General features: G+C 53.5%; 8 protein-coding genes across 8 annotated transcripts; 5 read left to right on the top strand and 3 right to left on the bottom strand.

Moving 5' to 3' along the window:
• Positions 1 to 1,191: 1,191 nt before the first annotated feature.
• On the bottom strand, positions 1,192 to 1,482 carry ISF_00443 (hypothetical protein; the record flags this gene model as incomplete). The annotated part of the gene is made up of 1 exon (XM_018844050.1): positions 1,192 to 1,482. The coding sequence occupies one exon, from the start codon at positions 1,480 to 1,482 to the stop codon at positions 1,192 to 1,194; it is 291 nt and encodes a 96-aa protein (XP_018708500.1).
• Positions 1,483 to 4,355: 2,873 nt separating this feature from the next.
• ISF_00442 (hypothetical protein) lies at positions 4,356 to 5,158 on the top strand (the record flags this gene model as incomplete). The annotated part of the gene is made up of 2 exons (XM_018844049.1): positions 4,356 to 4,362; positions 4,455 to 5,158. The coding sequence occupies 2 exons, from the start codon at positions 4,356 to 4,358 to the stop codon at positions 5,156 to 5,158; spliced, it is 711 nt and encodes a 236-aa protein (XP_018708499.1).
• Positions 5,159 to 6,374: 1,216 nt separating this feature from the next.
• Positions 6,375 to 8,555, top strand: ISF_00441 (sporulation protein RMD8; the record flags this gene model as incomplete). Its single annotated transcript, XM_018844048.1, has 3 exons — positions 6,375 to 6,413; positions 6,493 to 7,873; positions 7,987 to 8,555. 3 exons carry the CDS (start codon positions 6,375 to 6,377, stop codon positions 8,553 to 8,555), a joined length of 1,989 nt encoding a protein of 662 aa, XP_018708498.1.
• A 743-nt stretch (positions 8,556 to 9,298) lies between these two features.
• Positions 9,299 to 10,499, bottom strand: ISF_00440 (hypothetical protein; the record flags this gene model as incomplete). Its single annotated transcript, XM_018844047.1, has 3 exons — positions 9,299 to 9,748; positions 9,802 to 10,200; positions 10,260 to 10,499. 3 exons carry the CDS (start codon positions 10,497 to 10,499, stop codon positions 9,299 to 9,301), a joined length of 1,089 nt encoding a protein of 362 aa, XP_018708497.1.
• Positions 10,500 to 15,908: 5,409 nt separating this feature from the next.
• Positions 15,909 to 17,357, top strand: ISF_00439 (hypothetical protein; the record flags this gene model as incomplete). Its single annotated transcript, XM_018844046.1, has 1 exon — positions 15,909 to 17,357. The coding sequence occupies one exon, from the start codon at positions 15,909 to 15,911 to the stop codon at positions 17,355 to 17,357; it is 1,449 nt and encodes a 482-aa protein (XP_018708496.1).
• Positions 17,358 to 18,073: 716 nt separating this feature from the next.
• Positions 18,074 to 19,066, bottom strand: ISF_00438 (hypothetical protein; the record flags this gene model as incomplete). Its single annotated transcript, XM_018844045.1, has 1 exon — positions 18,074 to 19,066. The coding sequence occupies one exon, from the start codon at positions 19,064 to 19,066 to the stop codon at positions 18,074 to 18,076; it is 993 nt and encodes a 330-aa protein (XP_018708495.1).
• A 976-nt stretch (positions 19,067 to 20,042) lies between these two features.
• On the top strand, positions 20,043 to 20,927 carry ISF_00437 (hypothetical protein; the record flags this gene model as incomplete). The annotated part of the gene is made up of 1 exon (XM_018844044.1): positions 20,043 to 20,927. The coding sequence occupies one exon, from the start codon at positions 20,043 to 20,045 to the stop codon at positions 20,925 to 20,927; it is 885 nt and encodes a 294-aa protein (XP_018708494.1).
• Positions 20,928 to 21,221: 294 nt separating this feature from the next.
• Positions 21,222 to 22,283, top strand: ISF_00436 (hypothetical protein; the record flags this gene model as incomplete). The annotated part of the gene is made up of 2 exons (XM_018844043.1): positions 21,222 to 21,852; positions 21,919 to 22,283. 2 exons carry the CDS (start codon positions 21,222 to 21,224, stop codon positions 22,281 to 22,283), a joined length of 996 nt encoding a protein of 331 aa, XP_018708493.1.
• Positions 22,284 to 22,621: the final 338 nt, after the last annotated feature.

Below are 22,621 nucleotides of genomic sequence, written 5' to 3'. Positions count from 1 at the left end.
GTCACAAGCTTTTTGGGGAATACTGTACTTGGATGCAGGCCTAGCAATTAGGTAGCAGGCCACAAGAATGGGCCGGGCAGGGGGGGAGGGGAGGGTGAGATGCGAAGAGCAAGGACCACATCGCGGGGTTGTTGCACCTGGCAGCCCAGGTTTTTGGTGGATTGGTAGGCGGCTAGCAGAATGTAAACAAACAACTAGGCGACGGCGTAGCAACGGCTTCATGGCAGGCTCTCATTGGATGGTGAGCTAGCCGAGACCCGCTTTTCAAGCACGGCTTATTCGGTGGTCTCCCTGCTTTTATTATGCCCTGCGTCCGACCCCTTCCCATGGGCTCAGTCCAAGGCTCAGACTTGCAGCACACTTGGCCACTCGCTTACGACTCCAACCTCTTTGTAAACGAGTCTCTGCAAACGTGGGCCACTTGGTTGCCGAGTAGAACCTGAATTCCGCGTATTTGTTCTGGCAGCTCTTTTGCCAATATTGGAATCTATTATTTGCACGAGAAGTACCCTTACCGTACGCAGGCACATGCGTATTCATAAAAAAGTATCATTTTATGTAATAACATCCAAATATATGGTTTGATGCAATATCTCAGTATACCAACGCTATTAACGACTGCGTATACTTGTATGCGTCAACAGATATTTCCTTCCGTGTCCGGATATCAAAACACGCAGAAAAAAATCTTAATATAACTTTTTGGGTACCTAATTATAGAGTCTAGAATAATTTGAATTAATTCTTCTATGTACGTCTTTATATCCATACAGACTTGTCTTTTTATTTTCTTCTCTTAAACTTCAATATTAGATATAAACGACATGTGCCTAAAACTTCAAGAGGAACGTGGCCATTTAATCAATAGAATATCAATAGAATATAAATAGAACATCAATAGAATATTAAACTGATGTCTTCTATTCTAACTCTTCTTTCCCCAGCCATGACCGTTGAGCTTTAAACTCCAAAGGAGAACTTCTTTCAACGGCCATGGCTTCGTTTGATAATACCCTAGCTTGATAACATAAAGCAGCACCTGAATTAGTGCAACTAAGCTTTACTGTAAAGCTTCGCCGAGGCGGTTGGCAATATCCTCCAAGACCTGGTTCTTCTCCCGGCGTCGTTGTCCCTAGGTTTGGTACTTTAGCTTGTATATCTTGATCATTCCAGGGTCGCTACGTCCCTTACCTATGCTTCCAACCTAGCAGGTGCGTCAGCTGCGGCCTGGACGGACTCTTTATGGAGGTCCACCAATTGCTTGATCAAGGCTTGCTCCTGGTTGACCCTGCCCGTCCACACAGCCTGTCGGTCCGCCTGGTCCTTTAGAGACTCCTCAGTCGAAGCTTTGCTCTTCTCGACAAAGTCTTGTAGGTCGCCGAGCGCTGCCTTTGCGTCGTCAATGTTCTCTCGGGTGTTGATCAATGGGGAGGCTACAGCCAGCCCAGAGAAGAGAACAAGAATAGCGCTCGAGGCCTTCATTTTCAGAAAGATGTTGGGTATGAGTGTAAAGAAGTGGGAATTGTGATAATTGTAGTTGGGTGCAAGTTGTGATATCGCAGTCTGGTGTCTGTAAAAGCTCGGGGGGGGGAGGGGAACTATATATAGTTGTACGAGGGCCACAAGTCGAGGCATTCTCACCGTATTACAGCCAACGTACTGAGAGGAGGCTATTATGCCTTGACGCTATGATACCTTGAGGATGTTACGCTACAATGCTATGATGCCATGGTGCCTGAATACCATAACGTCGAGATACTATCATGCGGAGATGCCATGATGCCATATTGCCAAGATGTGGCTATTACTGCAAACTATTTTAGTATCATGACGGACGCTAGTTCTGCCTTACTTCGGGCCGAATTTGTCATTGCTTTTTTAAATGTCTAAATACACGGTGAATATTTTCTGTGGGAAGTGCTGCTAGGAAAGCCCAAATCACAAGGCTGATGTTCCTGGATTAGAGGCGGTCGCGTAGCATTACCATTTGTGTAATAATGAATCACGATACTTGGGTAAAAACCTGTGGTTGAAAGTGAGGATGAATAGAAGTGCTTTACCCTCCATCTTCGGCCATCCCTACCACTTCGGTATATCATCGAAGCGCGATTGAGGAACTATGTACATGCCACTTCGATTGAGCGGGCGATCGCTGCTGAATTTGGCGAGTTTGGCAGGTCATGCATATGAGTTGCCATGCAAGAGCACGGTCTTCTTTGCATATGAGGTAACATAAACTGACTTGTGGTCACGGTTATAAGAAAAGCTTATTGTTGCTAGCTGGCTGTCAGCCATTTCTCTCTTTAGTTGGAACTTTTGAGACATGGAGCGTCCAGCTTAACCCGTGTCAGTGGATCGGAACTTTTTCCGCATTTTGCCCGTTTCTTCCAAAGCGTTTCATGCAATAAAGTCCCGGCTAAAACGAAACAAAAGTCTTGCCTTGCCGTTCATATAAATCATTGCTTTTACTACCAACTGCACCCCCACGCAACCAGCAAGTACCCCACTACTATCGTATTAGAGCCCTAGCAGATATTACGTTTAGTACGGATATCCGTGGGTAGCTTGGCGATGGCGAAAAGCTGTCAAAGGTCAAAGCAGAAGGAAGTGGCGCCACAAGCAGGACAGCACTTTCCGATCCGTCCAGCAGCAAGTGGAGCAGCCTAAGTTACTACTGGTTAAGAAAGCTTCTGGGGGGTGGGCTCCCTATTTTATGCACGTGGCACTATGACTATAATAAAATAACTCCAACTTCTGTAACTAAAGAAAGATGCGACTTATGTCTCTGCATTCACTATGAGGTTGCACAAGGTAAAGTCCTTATGTACGAGGACCATGGGCAGTGCCATGATGGCGTCAAGAGAGGCCAGACGTAGCCTTGCAGTGGCTCCCTGCATCGGCGATACCGGGGCGTTGGGCAGCGGGTCGGCAGTGGAATGTCTTGAACACTATTAATAATAGTTGGGTAGATGTGGGAGCCTAACGGCGAGAAAATTACTCTGCTGTGCACAACGTTTTTTCCAAACAAAAAAAAGAAGATTTCTGGCTGACGGCACTTCAGATATAATGGACCTAATTCGAGGCCGCTGTGATCGGATATCGCGCTCCGTTTGCATCTGGCGCGGATCTTGCGCGACTCGTACAGTGCATTACTACTGTGCAAAAAGGCTCACTCCGTCCATTCGCACCGTGGCTATATATCAGAGTCAAGTTTGTCTTTGCTCGTTTGCACACATGTCAAACATAACATTTCCGTCGTATACCCGGAGCAGCACAACCATGGTGACGAGACTGACCATTGAAATGATCAGGAGTGCCGTCTCCGACGACCATGACCATATGTTCCGGGACAGGTCGCGATGGTGGCGATTTTTCGACTGAAGCATGTTGAACAAGATTAAAAGACTCAGAATTTTTGTAAGTTGAAGTTACTTTACAGGTGAGAAGCAACTCTTCATGGATATATATACCTCTCAAGTGTGTCTCAGCCTGCCTGCAGACGCCGTGCTCAGCGCTATTATTAGACATGAGAGTAGCCCCCAATAGCAGGAGATCTGTGTAGCGCTCAGAGGTGATGGTACCTGATCGAGAATCTGCGGCAAAACCCAGTTTGTATTGTTATAATGGAAACTGGCTCAGCTAATTGACCGTCTGCGTGCATCCATGTTTTGGGGTTCGCGAAGGCACACTTCTGCGGACTACTGAACATGGTTGATGAAGTCGACAACCACCGTCGCTACATAGGTACAAGATATCACTATCACCACGCCAAGAGCTAGGGTATTCTGCATGATGCAGCATGATGTGATAGGCCTTGCGTCAGGCAGACTGTGCATAGTTCACAATACGCGCCCAGCTCACAAGCTTCTTTGTTCAATTTGGGGGTTCCGGAGGAATTACGCTAACCTGTCTGAAAAAGTTAGTAACACGACATGAGCGTGTGTTTTACATAGGTAAGTTGTCAGCGGAGAGGTGCAACGACAAGTTGGACATGTAACTTAGCGTCAATCGAGTTGGCGCCGCAGTCGGGTTCTGTTGTATTGTGGCTTGTATGCACGTAGTTGACTGTGAGCTGTGAGCACCAGCGCAGGCTCGTCGGAAAGAAATGGTGAGTTGCTTGGCGGGAAACAAGGAACAAAGTCGCAGATTCCACTGGCACGGCGTAACTCTCAACGCGGTCGTGGCCGTGCTGTCAGTCATCTTGAAAGCTTCCCTGACCGCCATGGCAGCGACCTGTCTTGGCCAATGGAAATGGATTCTTTTCAGCAGTGCAAAGCGCTGTGTCTTGGACTTTGAAAGGCTTGACATTGCCAGTCGTGGTTCATGGGGCTTCTTTTCTGTATGCGCTCGCAGACATGTGTCGTAAGTTCCGTGGCCGTCGCTGACCATGCTTCAGCTAACGTGTGACTTACCTAGACATGCAGCTAAATTGGGCTCTTTCATTATGCTAATAGCTCTTGCTTTGGATCCTTTCTCTCGGCCGCTCATTCAGATTAAGACGGTATTTGTTTACACAAAGCTGTCGCGGGGCGTTCTTCCACTCCCGCGCACCACCAGCTACGTGTCAGGCAGACTCACGGAGACTGGTCCGAGGGACAAATTGTATGGATCGACGGAGGAATACTCCCAAGTCAAAGCGGAAATCGATCCCGCTTTGGAGGCTTCTATTCTTGACGGCCTCTTCAACGACAACACTAGGTTAGGAGGCAGACGTCTCTACATGCCATGCCAAGGTGGCCAATGTCGGTGGCCCAATTTCACCACCGCCGGGGTCTGCAACAAGTGCAACGACATTACGTCAAAGCTCACTCGCTATGATAATTGGGCTCTCTCAGCCCCTATCGGATCTCCTACGGGAACCTTCATGTCGGCGTATTTTCTGCCCAACGGTGCGTTTCTTGTTAATCTGGATGGTGATTTCAAAGTCACAAACCCTATCAATATCATGAATGACTACTTCGAGGTCATTGGGAGTGGATTGTCGTTCCAGATGATGGGCTTTGCTACAGGTGACCCGGCCAAGACCGCATCCATGAGAGAGCTCAAGACATTGATCTGGTCGCTGAGTGCGGTGCGGTTGAATTGGCTTGCTCTTGCAGAAAAAGAGAGAATCCAATTACACTCTCTCTTGGCCAAACATTCCGGTCATTGCCACTGAATGCGCATTGTATTATTGTGGCCTGGAGATCGCATCAAAGGTCACCAATGGTACCCTATTTGAAATCGAGCAAGAGCTGGAGCTCATCCCCAGCCCAGATTCGTACCAAGTCACTGCAAAGGCGCTTTTCCCAACCCTGCCAACAAATTTCAGCGACAGCTTAGAGTTTGACCCTATCACGTCCGCGATTGGAAGAACAGACCTCAAGCTACAGAGCCCTAGAAACGCATCGGAGGTATTCTCTTTCGGCGCAGACACAGTTAAAAGTATCAGCAGCTATTTCCAGTCAACATTTCAATCAGATAAAAACTTGACGAATCGGATGGGGCCAGAGTCGGTCACCGTGACCCTCCAATCGGCCGAGTATCCTAGCGGTAGAACCAATCTGGCCATCGCGGTGGCGTCCGGTCTGCCGCCAAAGTGCAGGGCTTTCTGGTTGGGGTATTTAGACGTACCGGAAAAGTTCGGAGTGTTAGCGAGGAGCATGACCGATGCGATGCGCACTTCTGGTTTTCAGCAATTACACAAGCCTGGAGATGTTAACCCAGAATTCGGGGAGCAAGAAACTGTGTACATGGTGCAATGGTGCTGGATGACCCTCCATATCGTTGTGATTGTGGGCGGGACGGCATTCTACATCGCGACGGTGGTTAGCACTTCCAAGGCCGAAAAAGCCTTCCAGTGTCTGGCGAGGAAGAATAGCTCCTTGGCTGTAAACAGCAAGGCGTCTGAGCTTGGAGCTTCGTTTGAACCTAGCGATTCGGTTGAAGAGTTGGAGCGAAAGGCTAGAGTGTTAACGGCATCATTTGATACCGAAGATGAGAGGTTGGCGCTATGAAATATTAGGCAGTTTCGCCTTCTTTTTCAGGGAAGCTAAATCACAATTATTAGCAAGATTGTAATAATTAAATTCATGTGAAAACAACAAAACATGCATCGCTTCCAGGGTAGGTAACTAGTCCCGGGTAGCGTCATGTACGATGCCCATGTGGGGATGCTCTGAAGTCATCACTGGCTGCTCGCAACGTCGGAACTCGACGCACTAAAAAGCTACCTTCAGCCTCTTCCAGTCCACGCCACTTTTAATGACGACAGCAAACGCTGCAATAGCAGCCCGCCATACTTTCATCCAGCTTCATCTCGACCGACCGACTTGCATGTTGAATGTTTTTCGATAATCGATGCCTTCCGACGCTTGAAACAAGAAACCCCCAAAATGTCTTCTGGAAATAAACAACGAGCGCCTTCTGTGCTGGTATGCGACCCTGTTGGACACGGCTGACTGCATCCAACTGCCGAATTTGCTATGCGCATAAAAGCTGACGTCGCATCAGGTCACCGACTCGAGAGCCCGCGAGAGAATCAACCAGCGACGCATACCGCAGCGTCCCGATGCCCTGTCCCGTTCTCCCGGGCGGGTGCCGATGCGATTCATGACCGTCGATAACGTCCTACAGTTCAGCTCACAAATCCCCTCCGGCCAGCCCCGAGGGCCTCCCGCGCCCTCCGCCGGCCTGCACGGCGCCGGGCCCGTCCACCCGCGCCGGGTCGTCTCCGGAGGCCTCCCCAACGTGCACTCGCGCGCGGGCCAGCCCATGCCCTCGCGCACGACCAAGATCAGCGAGAAGCTCGTGCTGCTGCCCGAGACCGCCGACGACAAGGAGGACGCCGAGGACGAGATCGAGAGCGACTCCGTGCTCGCGCGGCGCTTCCAGGCCGACGACGACCGCCCGCTGCGCGACGAGGAGCTCGACGTGCTGCGCAAGCGCGGCGGCATCCGCGGCAAGAGCTACGCCGAGCGGCTGCCCAAGAAGCAGCGCAAGGACAAGGTCAGCCGGCTGACGGCCTACTGCACCGCGCAGGCGTTCAAGATCAAGGCGACGGCCGAGTTCCTCAAGGAGAAGCACGAGGCCAAGACCAAGCTATACGACGACTGCCTGTACGTCATCTACGCGCTGCCACTGATGAACGGCACCGACGGCTACCGCGTCCGCGGCCGGCCCATACTCAAGACGCCCGGCACCGGCAAGACCGTGCTGGACCTGGAGATTGAGCGCACCGAGCAGCGCGGTCACCACGAGGGCTACTTTGAGGACGACGCCTACACCATGCCCGAGAGCCCCGAGCAGCCCAGCCACGTACGCCCCGGCACGCACGAGGTGTCGCCCGACGAGGCCGCCCGCCGCCAACAGGGCTTCCACCCGCCCGGCGACGACGACGGGGCCGCGTCGCCGATGGGTCGGCTGGCCGGGGGTCCGGCGCACGCCAAGAACTTTGCCGAGATGTTCGTCTTCTCGTATGGCGTCGTCGTCTTCTGGAACTTCACCGAGTACCAGGAAAAGGATATCCTTGCGGACCTCACATTCGCCGATGCTGAGGACGGCGTCAGCCTGCTCACGCGCCCGCTCGAGCAGCACGACTTCGAGACGGAGGAGTTTCACTTTGAGTACAGCGAGGAGGTCAAGCGCCCGCGCATCTTCAACGACATGATCACGCTCATGCCACGCTCCGACCACATGATCAAGCTGACCATCAGCCACGCCATCGCGCAGAGCACCAAGCTGTGCCTGTTCGAGGAGCGCCTCGGCGAGACCATGCTCGACGCCCAGGACGTGCCCAAGACACTGGCGCTGACGGGCGAGCTCAACATGACGAGGACCGAGATTGTCAAGATTCTCGGCCGGCTGTTCAAAAGCCGTGTCGATATTAACCTTTGTACGTTTTGGACTATCTGTTCTTTCCCCCTAACACCGTGCCCCCCTCTCTCCTTGACAATAAAAGCATGAGAGAAGCACAAAGAGAGATACTAACTCCGCACGTCCTTCTAGCATCCAACATCCTCGACGTGCCCAACTTCTTCTGGGACTCGGAGCCGACGCTCCACCCGCTCTATGCCGCCATCCGCGAGTACCTCGAGATCGACCCGCGCATCAAGGTGCTCAACGAGCGCTGTCGCGTCTTCCTCGACCTCGCCGAGATCCTCTCCGACTCGGTCAATGACGCCAAGATGAGCGCCATCACCTGGATCGTCATCGTCCTCATCCTCGTGAGCATCCTCGTCACCGTCACCGAGGTCGGCCTGCGCTTCGCCATGCTCGAGCGCAGCAAGCAGGCGGACAACGCCGGCGCCGTGGGCGTGCTGCTGCCCCCCGCTCCACCGCAGCTGCGCATCGGCCCGCCCGGTCATCAACAGCAGCAGCAGCAGCAGCAGCAGCAGCAGGTGGTCGGCCCGCTGGAGGAGCTGGCGCGCACGCTCGGCCTGGAAGCCAACGCCACGCTTGACGATGTCAAGGGCAGCATACGCACGCTGCAGGACGGAGCAGCAGCGGCGGCGGCGCCGGCAAGGGTGCCGGAGATGCCCGCGCCGGGCGGCATCAACGTCGACGAGCTCAAGTGAGAGGCCGACGCATAGCCGCAGACTTGACCGACTCGCGCCGGATTCTTTCGCTGTTGCCTTGGTCCTCTGCTCCATTTAATCGTCCCCTCCTGTACAGTCTTCTCTTTCAAAGCATAGCGACTGGTGTTTACTTCTTCATTCCCTCTATTTCTTTTTTCTTTCTTATTTTGCCGCCTTGTTCTCCTGTAAAAAGCTGATGTAGTTTCTTTAAAAAAAAGGCGTAATATGGACGACCAATTTAGCTGTCAGGGCTGTCCTCCATACTACCTTTCCCTTAACTTGGACCTGCATTTCTAGAAAAGAACACGTGGTTCACTCGTGTGCTCTGAGTCAATTTGTCAAAATGCTCATGATCCAACAATGAAGGTATTAAAGGCCATATGTATTGTATGCCCATGCATGCTATGCATAATGCGTCTATCAAATTTCCCAGTGCCAAACGAAAACTACGCACCCGTATATGCACTTCCCGTCGATGAGGGCGACAAACACTAATAAAAGATACAGTGCCCAATGTTGTAACGCCAATGTAGAAAAAAATGCTTTGCCTGATGTCGAGAGACACGGCCTGCTTGGTCCACCGAGGAAGTACGTGTGCTTTCCTCCCCCCTGGTAAGGTATCATAGAAACTCATCTGATCCTCAACATCGTTGACGTTGGATCCAGGATGACATGTATTATCCAAATGAGACGCAATCTTTGCATATGAAATAAAAAATGGAAATGCTTTTCATTCCACCAAATTATTGAGGAATCTTCTTGTAACCAGTCTGTTGTCTCTTCTTGTTGTCGAGTTCCGCTTTGCTGTACACAGCCGCACCGAGCATCGTAATGGCCATACCGGCACCCTTGAGTAGATCAACCTCAACGTTGAAGATGAATATGCCGAGAAGAACGGTCAAGCACTGCTTGAGGTTACCGCACACCGTCATTGTCAGTGCGCCGGCGAGTTTGTTCGTATTGAAGGATGAAATGTTGAGGAAGAAAGCAAGACATCCGTTGCCTAGCAAGGAGGTGAATGTCGCCAAGGTCGACATTTCCGAGTTGGCAAGGGCCTGACGGAAGCCATCCACTTCGCCTGTAGCAAAAGCGCAGATTAAAGCCTGCGCGGCTGCCATGGGGGACATTCGAATGAGGAACTCGACCGGCGGAAGGGCGAGGGAACCGGTCATGAAGCGATTCGTGACGATAGTCTAAGCGCGAGTTAGCAAGGGAAAATGAAACTTGGCAACAAGCCGGGGCGCACCTTGAGGGCGGCAAAAATGACGCCTAGGATTGTCAGCAGGAAGCCGGCATCTGAAAACTTCATTTCGCCTGCGGTAGTCATGGCTGCGCCAATGATTAAGGGGGCCAGAGACATGTACGTGAGTGTGCTGTAGGTACGGCCGTACCAAGCACGGAATATGAGAATAGTAAAGATGGGGCAAAGCATGCGCATGGTTTGGTAAAAGGGGACCGAGACCATGGCAAGTGACAGGTTGGATAATGCAATGTTGACAGTGAACAGGGCGCTAAAGGCGAAGAGAGCGAGGTTCTCACGACGTCCCAAACGCGAGAGTTTGAAATATCCCATGTGTAGCATGCCATATGTACCAAGGGCGGAAATCGAGGTATGAAGGAAGGTCAAGAGCCAGGGGAATTTGAACTAGAGAGCAAGCGTTAGTGGTGGCAGCGCAGGTAGAGGATGTCGTTGGTAGTGCATACCACGCCCAAGACAAGCTTGTTATAGATGGTGAGTAGCAATGACAGCAAAAAGTATGTGCCTAGCCATGTAAACTTGACTGCTGATGGGATTGAATATTCGTGGTCGAGGTTGGACTGTGAAATGGCCTCAAGACGACCTGCATCGGCTTCAGGATCGTCAAGAGAGTCGTCTCGTGGTAGGAAGCCCTTGCCACCCTCGAGTAGGGGTGGCGAGGGTTCTGGAGTCGCCTGCAAAGACATGTGTGGAGTGCCGAAGTGAAGAAGAGGTGAAGATGACAGGCCGAGAAAATGAGAGAGGTCTGCGAGCGATCTCTAGCAGGCTGTTGGCATGACAAGTTAGACACAGAGTTGCGGGGGCATACAGTCGAGGTATACGAACTGGAGTGCCGCGCGTGCAGTGTAAGACTAACGGCGATGTATAGAGGAGCGAGTGCCGGCGACCGAAGAGGAAAGCGGGAGCGGGATGGGCGGTAGAGCTGGGGCGCGTATGGTAGTAATGAGCCTGGGGATCTATCGAGACAATGAATCGTGGCGCAGCGCAATTGAACTCGATGCACCAGAGGAGGAGGAGCTTGCTTGGTGGGACAAACAAGCAGTCGACCTGTGACGCGGGCGCATAGAGATTGGGCCAAAAGAACGAGGTGGGTAGAATGACGATGATGGGGGTTTGAATGAAGGAAAGTAGATGGGTTAAGAGGCTGAAGGCAACGAGGACAAATCAAAATGTCAAAAATATGGTTGCGTTTGGTGATAATGGTTCAAGTTGGAAACAAGCAGTGGAGAGACTGAGCGAACGGGGCACTTTGTGTTGTAGGCAGGAGGCTTGGCAAGTGGCACAGGTGGTTTCGGTATGAAGGACCGTGATAGGAATAGCCAGTAGGAGAAAGAAGGTTCGGAATGCTCGGGGAGAGGAGGAGGAGAAGCGGTAATAATGATTGAGAAGGCAAGATTGGGGGGTGAGCGAGCCAAAAGTCAAAGTATACAGATCAAAAGCTGGGCGTGGCAGGGAAGCAGGGAAGTTGGTACGGGAGTGGTGGGGGGGCTGCGGACGACGCTTTGTGGGAGAGTAGTGTTAGCACAACGGCGGGTACAGTTTGGAGCCCCAGAAAGCATCGAATATTAAAGTCGAAAATAAAATACCCCCAAAGCTAATCTAGGGGCAAGCGAGACAATCATACCTAGGTGTTCAGACGCCGTCATACCGCTCAACGAGTGCAGCGTGTGCTTGTGGTGGTGACATGTCATGGAGCCAACCCACGAGAGCGCCAGACGACTGTTGACTGGGCAGAGATGGCGGGCCAGGAAATGACGGGGCAAGGTACTTGAGGTGCCTTACATGCCAAGGTACCACAATGGTACCCCAACACAACCTGTGCAAAGCAGCCGCTGCAACAAAGAGCCAGGAGGTAACATTTACTGTGGATGCGCTTGACCGTTGGTGATGCAACTTGCGAGACTATTCGAAGGTTAGTTCCTGTGGTTAGGACCTATGTACATAATTATAACAAGGCACAACTGGTAACTCCAGCGAGGTGCCTGGCTCGCACTATAAAATGGTGTCCTCGAGTCTCTGAAAATGGCACCCCACCTGGTACCAGACCAGTCGCCCGTTTGAAAGTACCTCGAGTCCAACGTCCCCGGACGCGCCGAGGCGTACACGTATCAACCCTTCATCATGATTTCGGAATTAGGAAGTTATGCGGATTCAAGAGTCTTGGCAAGCATACTTTTGCCAAGCTGTACCAGTACTATTCAGTAACCTCCCTTGTCAGAATCCATTCTCTCCGGCCCAAGCCAAGCACGCGACGACTATTGCCATCTTGAAGCCCCGGCTTGGCTTCCCTGGAAACCAGTCTTGGTACCTAGCCTCGGCGACAACTGATGTGCGGTTACAAATATTTTCATGGTGCTTACGAAACTCGAAGGCCCTCAATAACCAAGCTTTTGAATAAACTGTACGGATAGTTCTTAGCTATACCTTGGCGGTGTCTTTATCTCTTCGCGTGTACCTTCCACACTTATCTGATCTCTACATGTATATCAGTTGGTGTTGTTCCCCAACACCGCCACCTCAGCCACCAAAGACCCCTTCTGTTTGCTCGCTGCAGCCACCGCTGCAGTGGCAGCTGGCGGCTCAAAGCTGGCAGCCAGCTGACGACTGACGACAAGCCGACAAACGCTTTCCCCTCTCGGCTACTTGACTTATTCCTTCTTCTACGCTGTGCCAATCGTCATTCCATTCTACATATGCCTCTTTTTCCCCTTGCTAAATCTTTCTTTAATCCCCCTTTTTCGTCGCAAATAACCTCTCGCTCATCACCGAGGCGCGGCGTTCGTAACCCACCCCTCAATTACGTCAACCCTTGAACGCCACAATTGCCCGCGCGCTGCCTTTTCACCTGTGGCTGCCGACGCGGTGCCGGTTGCCGCTGACAGCTTCCCGTCCATCCCTATCCTTCTCTTGCCACAACGAATGCGCAGATGTCAAAATTTTCGATGCGTCAACCTCTTCAAGCTCCACCGCAAACGTCTAGCCGGCAGGCACATCCGGTGCGTACGTCAGCTCATTAGAGAGGTGAAGCTCAGCTAATCACAACAAGCACAGTTGATCATGCCCTTTATTATTCCCGCTTCTTTTCTTTCTTTTTTAGAAGACCAATTACAGCGCGCGCCTCACACCCTGCAATCATATGGCCCCCACGGGCCACGGTAGCCTCGATGCTCACAAGTAACGTGGTGATCCTTGTATCCGTCAACCACACGATGCTCACGATGCTCACGATGCTGAGGGAGTGTCCTGTCAGTAGCCACCTCCCCTTTACCTGTTGCGCCGAACTGGGGCCGAAATGGCAAGTTCAAGCGCAAGCCGCCGCATTGAGGGGATGTCGCTGGGTTTAAGAATAATGAGCATTACGCGCTTCGCCCTTCGCCCATAGTTCAACTTCAACTGGGTAACACAAACTGCAAAAAGCTCTCACTGGCGAGTAAGCGAAGCGGCTGCCGAGCTAACTATCAGCAGATCCATCGTTTCGCACCTGAACCCGGGAGACACCGCGCCGAAGACACACGGACACTGACTTTCAAAGATTGATTGGATCCCGCCAAAACAGCCCGCACGCAGCTAACGCTGACTGACTAGTAAGAACGCCCTGGCTTCTTGCGACCTGGCAACTTGTATCTACAGCGCTTGAGCGCTACAAATTTTAGACCAAGTACATCATCTGCAACCAGATGTCTTCATGCTGCTAGAGATGCAGCCAGCGCTAGCCTCCACTGACGCTCTGTCCAGCACAGACGACGCGCTGCACATGGTGAAATCCAGGCACATGAATGGGCATGAGACGCTAGTCGTGCCAGGATCATGCTACAATTCTCACACAAGCAAAACGATGTTTTCTCTTATGCTGTTACCCTGACTCTCAATGCTATTGCTGCCAGTCATACGATCCGCCGTCTCGTTGCGTTGCTGACGCTAACATTGACCATTCCCTTATTATCGGGGCACGGAAACAAGCAAGCCACGGACGGATCCGCTCCGGGGGGCCTCACTATCATCGCGTGCTCTCTCCCGACCTGGGTCGCTGCTCTCGTGCCACCCTGCCAAGCTTGAACTCTGCTGACCCTCGCCGCAAAGTTCATCGCCTGGTGGATGATACACAAGCCACACGAACTGGAGTAACTACCTGTCTTGCTAGATTTTATGCATACTTTGCAGAATCGTCTGTCAAATGGCCGTCGAATATCCGCGGTGCAACGGACACTCTAAGATGAGATGCTTTCTCGCCAAGAGCCCAGAAATCCGCCCGGAGACTTGGCCGACGCATTGGTTGTGTGGTCATTGGTAGCCATCAAAATGTTCAAGTTGCGACAAGTCGACGCCAAGAAAAGACGTTGACAAATTAGCCAGTCCGGAGGTTGTTGCTATGGCTGGAACGGACCCAACGCTCAGAATCTTGGCGGGGCATGCCTCACAGGATGTAACCTCCGAAAGCGATAGCGATTACCATTCCATTCCCCAGGGAACTGTACTTGGTGGTCCCTTGTACGGGTACAGCTCATTCCGCTATTCCCGCCCGCGAGGCACAGCTCTCCGGGATATGAGTTATGCTGCGATTGGATAAGCAAGGTTGCGACTGGCGACTGACAGCTAGGCTCAGCATTTCTTGGTTTCCTTGGCTCCTTGGCTTCCTGGCTCCGTAGCTCCTTGGCTTCTTGGCTCCGTGGCTCCTTGGCTTCTTGGCTGTTTCTTGTTAGCCATGCTGGTTCCACCTCTCCTCTATCTATCGTTCGCCCCTCCACACGTTCATTCAAGCTTTTGGCAAATCCAACTCGCACGGTTGCAACATTTGAAACCTGACGCAGAGGAACGCGCTGAACGCAATCACGGCTAACTTCAGCAGCACTAACTCGGCCGCCCATATACTTTTTAAACTCGGTCGATAAACTTCGGATGCCTTCTCCCATGCAGTTCCATCTCTCTGTTGATGGGAGGGGTGGCCACCCATGGGGCAAGGGGCCAAGGTACGCATCAACAGACCTGCCACGAGGCGAGACTACGATTAGGATATGTATCAGGGACCAGGAACAGACAGACCTGAGTCGCTCACGGGCGACAACTGCACCTCAAGAGACAAGAGACTTACTAGTCAACGTCGAGGACTCGGGGGTCATTTGTGAGGAACACGCTAGAAATAAACCAAGACTGGATATGCGCCACGCTCAGCTCCCCCAACAATGAGTGAATCTGCCACCCACTTGGATGGATATCCCGAGTCTTTTCCCCTTCCAGCAACAAGGAGGAGCCGTCGTCGCCCCCAGCCGTCGTGGCTTGCTTCTAAACTTAGTAGGTCCACACCTACACCACAACTGGCACGCCCGGTTGGAGGATACATGCTGGTGGCGGCCAGTAACTACTAACTAGCAACCAGAGACCCAAAGGCACCGACTTGCTCCAAGCTCGACCGTCATTCTGTCACTCATCATTCCCACCTGGTCAATTATAAAGTTTTTCTCCCCTTTATTATCCTGCTGGTGCGAGACATCTTGGCTGGAAGGACGCCGCGCACGCATGCAAGTACGCGGAGGCGAGTTCTACCCACCTCCTTGTCTGTCTTTACTCTCTTGGCTTTGTCGAGTCTCTGTACAAGTACCCTGTCCATGCGGCGGTTACCAGTAGGCATTCTATTCATTTCACTCCTTTGAAGCAAGACATTCGTTTTGGTTTCTTTCCTTCTTTTGTTCATCGCTTTTCTCTTGGTATAGCCAAGTCATATGCCCAACATGGCAATCTTGTCAGGGAGACCACGTTCACTATTACTACTCCCTGCCCTCTTATTACTTTTTGTTTTCACCCTTCTTGCGCTCGATGAATCTCTAAAACCGGTACGAACCTTTCTCTTTTGACTGATGGCAAGGTAGACGAGAGACGGGAGATTGTGTGCTTACAAGGTATTTTAGGGACGCTTCAGCAGAATCATTACTAGCCGGCCAACAACACCGGTTAACACACAGCCCAAGACTCGAGTATCGGCATTCCACTATCTTGTGCCGGCCAGCTCCCCAAATATCAAGTTGTGCTACAATGTTGTGTCCGCGGCCGTCAACCGGTATCCAGCGCCCCTGCTTCTCGGCTGGAAGGGCGAGGGTTTGATGGACGCGGCAGAGACGCACCTGGCCAAGCTGCGCGCGATCCAGGAGTACCTGCAGGGCCTGTCGTCAGACGAGGATGACGACCTGGTGCTCATCGTGGATGGCTACGATATCATCCTGCAGCTGCCGGTCGAGGTCATGATCGAGCGGTACTTTACCATCCGGCAAGACTCAGACGCGCACCTGGCGGAGCGCTTCAAACTGTCGGTGGAGGAGCTACACGCGCAGGGCATCCGCAACACCATATTCTGGGGGCCAGACAAGATCTGCTGGCCGATCGACTGGGCGGCGCCGCGGTGCTGGGCGGTGCCGGCGTCGCACATGCCGGACCACACGTTCGGGCCGAACCAGGGCGACGGCGGGATGGCGACCAACGACCCCAAGTGGCTTAACTCGGGCACGGTGATCGGGCCGGTCGGGGACATGCGGCGGTACATCAACGTGACCATGGCGGAAATTGCGCGGACGTACGACGCCAATTTTGAGAACAGCGAGTCGGACCAGTTCTACCTTGCCAACGTCTGGGGCCGGCAGGAGTACCGCCGGTCGAAGCAGGCGCTGGCGCTGCGTGAGGCGGCCGGCGACGACAACGAGACGGTGACCAAGATGACGGAGTGGCTGGCGCCGAGCGACGAGCACCGGCCGCCGGAGCCCGTGGTGGTGGAGGGCGAGGAGACCGAGTTCCACGTGTCAATAGAGTACGAGTCGGCGCTGTTCCAGACAAAGGCGGGCTACGAGACGTACTTTGGCTACCTCAAGTTTGACCAGCCCGGATACACGGCACGGATGGACGTGGACATGTACGACGAGGGCGTGTCGTTTGTGCCCTACTCCATCTCGATGCCGGCCGCGGTGTACGCGGCCCTGACTAGGGTGTACGAGGCGGGCGTCAAGTCATCGTCGTCATCGTCGGCGAGCCGATCTCTTCCAGCTGAGGAGAAAGGCAATCTGACCGGGAAGAGGGGAAACGACGACGATGGCCCCCCTCCTGTCAGTCAAGCCACAACCCCCAGCCGCAGCCGACTACCCGCGAGCGAGTGGATCCGGTCCGTGAACCTGGGCGTAAACTACGTGACGCGTCACGTCTACGGCCTCTGGCACTGCACGGGTGACAAGGAACCCATCGACGGCGAGTACAGGGCGCTCTGGTTCTTCCCCTTTGTCGCCAGCCTGCTGCGCGCCAACGCGCTGGCCTCGCGCGCCGGCGACGAGCTGACCGCCGTCGAGATGGACGGCCGCGCCTGGCTGCCGCGTCTGCAGTACCCGGTCGAGATCAAGAAGAAGAAGGGGTCGCAGTCGTCCATTCCGGGTCTGGAGTATGGCGGTGCGTTTACCGACTTCCCTGGCGAGGAGTTTTTGTCGTTTGGCCAGCTGTGTGGTGAGTGGCAGGAGGAGCTGTTTGCAGGCGAGATTGGCATCCAGCTAACAGGGGTCGACCACGACGACTGAGCCAGTGGCGGCAGCCACGTCGGAAGCGAAACAGTGAATAACGCCACATAGAAAAGGAAAAAAGGGACTCAAGCGAAAGAAAGGCAAAGGAAGTATTGTATAATTCGGAGCCGAGGCAGGTAATGGCATCCTAATGGCGAGCATATTTTGGGTATTGAGCATTTTCTTTTCACATGTAACAGCACCACCAAAGCATTCAACTAGTACCTACTACTCTCCATCGAGCGATATTGTTTTACTACAAATGTATCCATGCTTCTAGAGATTTTCTTTTCTTAAAAACGTGTTAATTAATGCTAGCTAGGTATGATATAATGCCAAAATGATGCAAAACTAAAACCGCCAGTTGGCTACTTGATCAGGCTCTGTCTCCTACGGCGGGAATGACAGCAAAGAAACTCTTCAGCCAATTAATAATAAGCACGACAGATTAACCCCAAAAAGATGATAAGAGAGGAATTACCCCAAGATACGAAGAACCCGGTGAGCCGGATGGAACGCCAAAACCAATAATACTCAAGAACAACCTCTCAGCCAAATTCGCCTGAATTAACCAAGACTACGGATAATCTCTTCTTCTCTCCCTGCCTTTCCCTTTCTCTCGCATCATCTCCCCGTTCGAAATAAAAAGCCATTCGTCATGTAAAAAAAAAGCAAAAAAGAAAGAAAGAAAGAAAGAAAGCCGCCGACGGTTCGGCAGCATCCGCTTCGTCGTTTCAGTCGTCCCGGACTTGCTCAGCCATGGCGTTCAAGTCAAGCAGCGACTTGCGAATCAATTCGTTGCTCGCGCGCAGGCGATTGATCTGCTCCTCCTGGTCGTGAGAACACTGGCGCAGCGTGGCGATGACAGCGTTCAGGCCAATGCGGCCCGCGCTCACGGCCGCCTCGTCGCCCGCAATGCCACTGGCCGCCGGCATCCCGTTACCGCGCGGCTTCTCATCAGCCCTCTTTTTCTTCTCCTTTTTCTGTTGCTGCTGCTGCTGTCCCTGCCACAATCCCCTTCCCTTCCCACCCCCGTCATCCTCGCTCCCTGTATCATCCTGCTTCGCCTCGTCCTTCTTCATCTTCCTCGTGACGGTGGTGGCCATGGGGCCGCTGCCTACCCGGCGCTTGTACACGCGCGATTTCTCCGGCCCGAGGGTCCGGACGCTGATCCTGCGCAGGCTCGCCGGCCGCAAGCCGACCTTGCCGTCGAGGACGTCCGTCGCGACCCTGGGCTGAGCCGGTACGACGCCTCCATATGCGTCCTCGCGCGCCAGAGGGTGGCGCTCGGCGAGCGCCTCGGCCCACGGCTCGCCGAAGCACACTCCCGCGCCGAACATGGTGCGCAGCACCACGAACTCGCCCCAGGTCGGCACCTCTTTGCCCCTGCGCAGTCTGCGTATCGTGCAGTGGCTCGACGGCTTGACCGTCGTCCGCGTCACCCGCGCCCGGAACATGCTGCTCCTAAGCGATTGCCGCATCTCTTCCGTCCACCCCGAGGCCTCCTCCTTCCACACCAGCTGCAGCCGCTCGAAAATTGCCCGGTCGATCGCGTTCGCGTCATCCGGCAGCTGTGGAAGGATGTCCCCGGCTTCAGGAAGCTGCAATGCTGCTGCAGGAAAGTGCGCGCCGTTCTCGTGGACTGCGCTGCGCGCTGCGAACGCGGCGGCCATGTCTTCGGCCGGGGGGATCGCCCGCAGCGTTTTATTGCGAATTTTGGCTGACATCTGGGCAAGGGCTGCTTTCGGTATGGCCTTGTTGAAGAAGTGGAAGAAGAAGAGGAGGAGGGGGAGGAGGATGAGGAGGAGTGGAAGGAACAGGCTTGTTGGTCGCGTTAGTCCTCCTTATCTTAGGAGTGCTGAGGGAAGGTCAGAGGCAAGAAGCTGCGAGGTACGTGACGAGAGTGGATGTGTTGGATAGGACTGACTAAACGGATAAGAAAGACAAGAGGTCGGAATGAATAAGGGACGGCCATTAATGGGTGCTAAGATCTGGTTTGGTCAGATTTGCCACGGCCAGCTGAGAGAGCGTTCTGCAGTGGCGCGATGTGGAGGGAAAGAATGATAGGAATCGTAATAATAATAAGAAGAAAGGTAAAGATGACGTTGTGTGACAGGAAATGGAAGGAAGAGGTCAAGAGCGAGAACAGATGGCTGGTCTTCTGGTCAGTCACTGCGGCATGAGAGATGCCTTTGTTGCAGTGTGTTGCAGAAGAAAGAAGCGCGGCGGCTGACGGATTCGAATTCTAGATGCCTAAAAGCGTTTGAATCCATATCTATTATCCTTCTAATCTTTAAAATATTGTCAATCCCTCCTGTTCTTTTTATCCATTCTATCTTCTTTATTGCCTTCATCTCGTTAATCCTCTCTATTTTCCTAATCCTCCTGGTATTCTTTGTTTTTTTTAATCTCCCTTGTATTTCCTGTATTTCCTGTATTTCCTGTATTTCTTATCTTTCGAATTTCTTTCATCTGCCCTATCACTTGATTACCTGTAGAATAAAGTAGGAAAACATGCTCATCCTTAAATCATGGCCTTCAATCCTGCGCATGGAAACCCGATCACCACCTACCGTAGTCTAAGTCACATCGGAGCTAATCTAGCCATGACGCTACCACATCCCGTTGAAACATCCGACACTCCCACCCCTTGCACATCTGCGCTCTCCTTTTCCCACATACATGTTCGCCAAATCAATCTCAATGGCGCAGAAAATTGGCCCTCTGGTGCACCTCTGGGGCATCGACCCTTCCCAGCTGCCTGCGGAGACCGCCTCTGGGACGCAGCTTATACCTCTGCTCACAGGGTTGCTGTCCGAGGCGCTGCCCTTCATCCACGACGTGCCAGCCGGCCAAGGCGACTCAAGCTCATCGTGGAAGTTCCGCAAGACGCACAGCTACCCTACCTCCGCGGCCTCCGTGGGCGTCTACGAGAAGAAGATCCCTGCCGACGCCATGCGCCGCGTCGCCGCGGACCACGCCGGCCAACTCCCGCAGGTACGCGACGCAGGTGCTGAGACGTGGTTCCTGCGACGCAGCGTGCACGAGGACGCCGCGCGGAGAGGCACGGCGAGCTGGGAAGAGTTTGTCGCACACTTCAAGGCGCACCACGCCGAATCCGAGATGGGCTTCACCACGGCCATCGTTGGGACGACGCCGCGTCGAAGCTGGGATTGCGCCGGCCTCGCGATTCGAGTAGGCGGCGAGACGTGGACCGACTGGACGCTCCAGTTGGAGGAGTCGGTGCACCGGCTACCGTTCCCGTTGCGGCGGCGTGTGTTTCCCGTACTGCAGGCGACGGCCGCCGTCGACGGCCGTCGCGAGTTCGTCGTGGTGCAGGTGTTTTATGCGGGGGAGCCGGCCGCGGCCAACGCCCACGGTACAGTGACAGGCGCATACACGAGTATCGAGCGCGTCCGCGAGCTTCCAGGGTCAGATGACGGCAAGAAGCAGATTGAATGGATCATGGGCACTGCCTCAGATGCCAGGGGCATCTTACCCGAGTTCATCCAGGCCATGGCCACGCCGGACCTCGTGCCCAAGGACGTTGAATTTTTCCTCTCGTGGGTGGTCGGGCAGCGAAAGTAGAAGGAGGAGTACATTCAGGGAAGCTTTCATGTATTTCCGTACGATATTACTGCGTCGTGCTGCCAAGTTGAAAGTGTGTTGACGGAAGGAAAACTTGAGCAGGTGGCGAAGCTGCCGTTTTGGTTCTGTCACCTGGCAAACGATACCGGAGGAAGGAACTGGCAAACGGCAAACGGCAAACGGTAACCGGCCTGCTATACTAGCTATCTATCTCCCTGTACTAGAAAACAACAATCGAAATACTCCAAATCACATCCGCTTTGTTTCAAATGCCATCCATCAAACCCCGAAAAAATGACCAATAGACCTCGATCTCTGCCGCCAGCATCAACTACAACCCGCGTCACGCGCAGTAGCAACGCCAACAACCCGCCATCTGGCAACCTTATTGCCGTTCACCGCACCAGCACCAGGACAAGCAGATCGAATCCCACCAGCACCGCCATAACCGCTACCACCACCTCCTCCTCCCATGCACCATCACGGTCCGTCACCGTCATCTCCGCCGGCTCGCACCTCGCCGCGCAGGCCGAAGCCCTCGCCAAGATGACTCTGGAGATGCACCTGCGCTGCGTCAGCAAGCAGGCCAGCCGGCTGGAGCGTGACCTGCAGGCCCTCGTGCAGACCACGAAGGACGACGCCGCCTTTCGTGCCCAGCACGAGGCTCGCCTGCAGGACATGTGGAAGGAGATCCTCGCCGTCAAGGCGCATGCCGCGCAGGACCGCGACACCAGGCACCTCGCCGACGCCGAGTGCCGCACCGAGACGACCCGCGTCATGGACGAGATGCGCGCCGAGCTGACGGGCGTCAAGACCATGATCGGCAGCCTTGCAGCCACGCTCGCCGAGATGCCTTCGGCTGAGCAGATGCAAGCGGCGCTCAGCCAGAGCAGCGACGGCGACGCATCACGCGATCGACAGGAAGGTGCGTTTTCAATTACCCACCTCTATCCTATAAGCGTATGTCTAGTCCTCTAATATCTTCTAGCAGGCTTGGACCAGGGGCCGCAGCGTCGATCGTTATCGGAACCGTCATCGTCTTCCGTGCATGCGCGCATCCAAGATGCTGTCAAATCAACACGGCGCTGGCACAGGGACCACAAGACGACGCGATTGTCTGAGGGAGCGTTCTGCGCCGGATATCTCCGGCAGCAGTCGAAGAGGGACCCTCAAATGGCCCTGTTCTTGCAGCGAGCCGTTCAGCGGCGCGTACAAGCCCGCTTCCCCGGCCGCGCGCTACGCCCGCGCAGCCTCGATGAGTTCTGCGCCGTGGTTCGCTGGGAAGACGTCGAGGCCGTCGTACAGGATGTGCTCCTGCGCGACACTACCGACGTGGTGACGGCGTTACGCGGGTGAGCGGCTGTCTGCAAGTGTATGTGTCGGTTGTATTTGGCGATGGATGTTCAAGGTCCAGTTTGTGGCTAGGGTGGCGTAGATGAATGCCATCATGGTATGATCTTCTATTCCAAAACTGTTGTTCCTTGCCCTTTTCTTTTTCAAATCATTCACGAAATATCGAAAGCGCCAAATTTGTATCTTGGGGCGGGATGTATAGAGGTTTTTGTTACAACGACGTAGATGAATGGTATCACTGGTTAAGGTTTCTATTCTAAGTCTTGTACACCATCCTCAGAATATTAAAGTGCCAGAATCTGTGTCGGCCAAGTAAACAGAATCAGAAGAATAAAAAAAAA

This window comes from Cordyceps fumosorosea (assembly GCF_001636725.1).
Source record: "Cordyceps fumosorosea ARSEF 2679 chromosome Unknown scaffold_1, whole genome shotgun sequence".
Taxonomy (NCBI): Eukaryota; Fungi; Ascomycota; class Sordariomycetes; order Hypocreales; family Cordycipitaceae; genus Cordyceps; species Cordyceps fumosorosea.
This window is presented reverse-complemented; position numbering and strand designations above follow the sequence as displayed.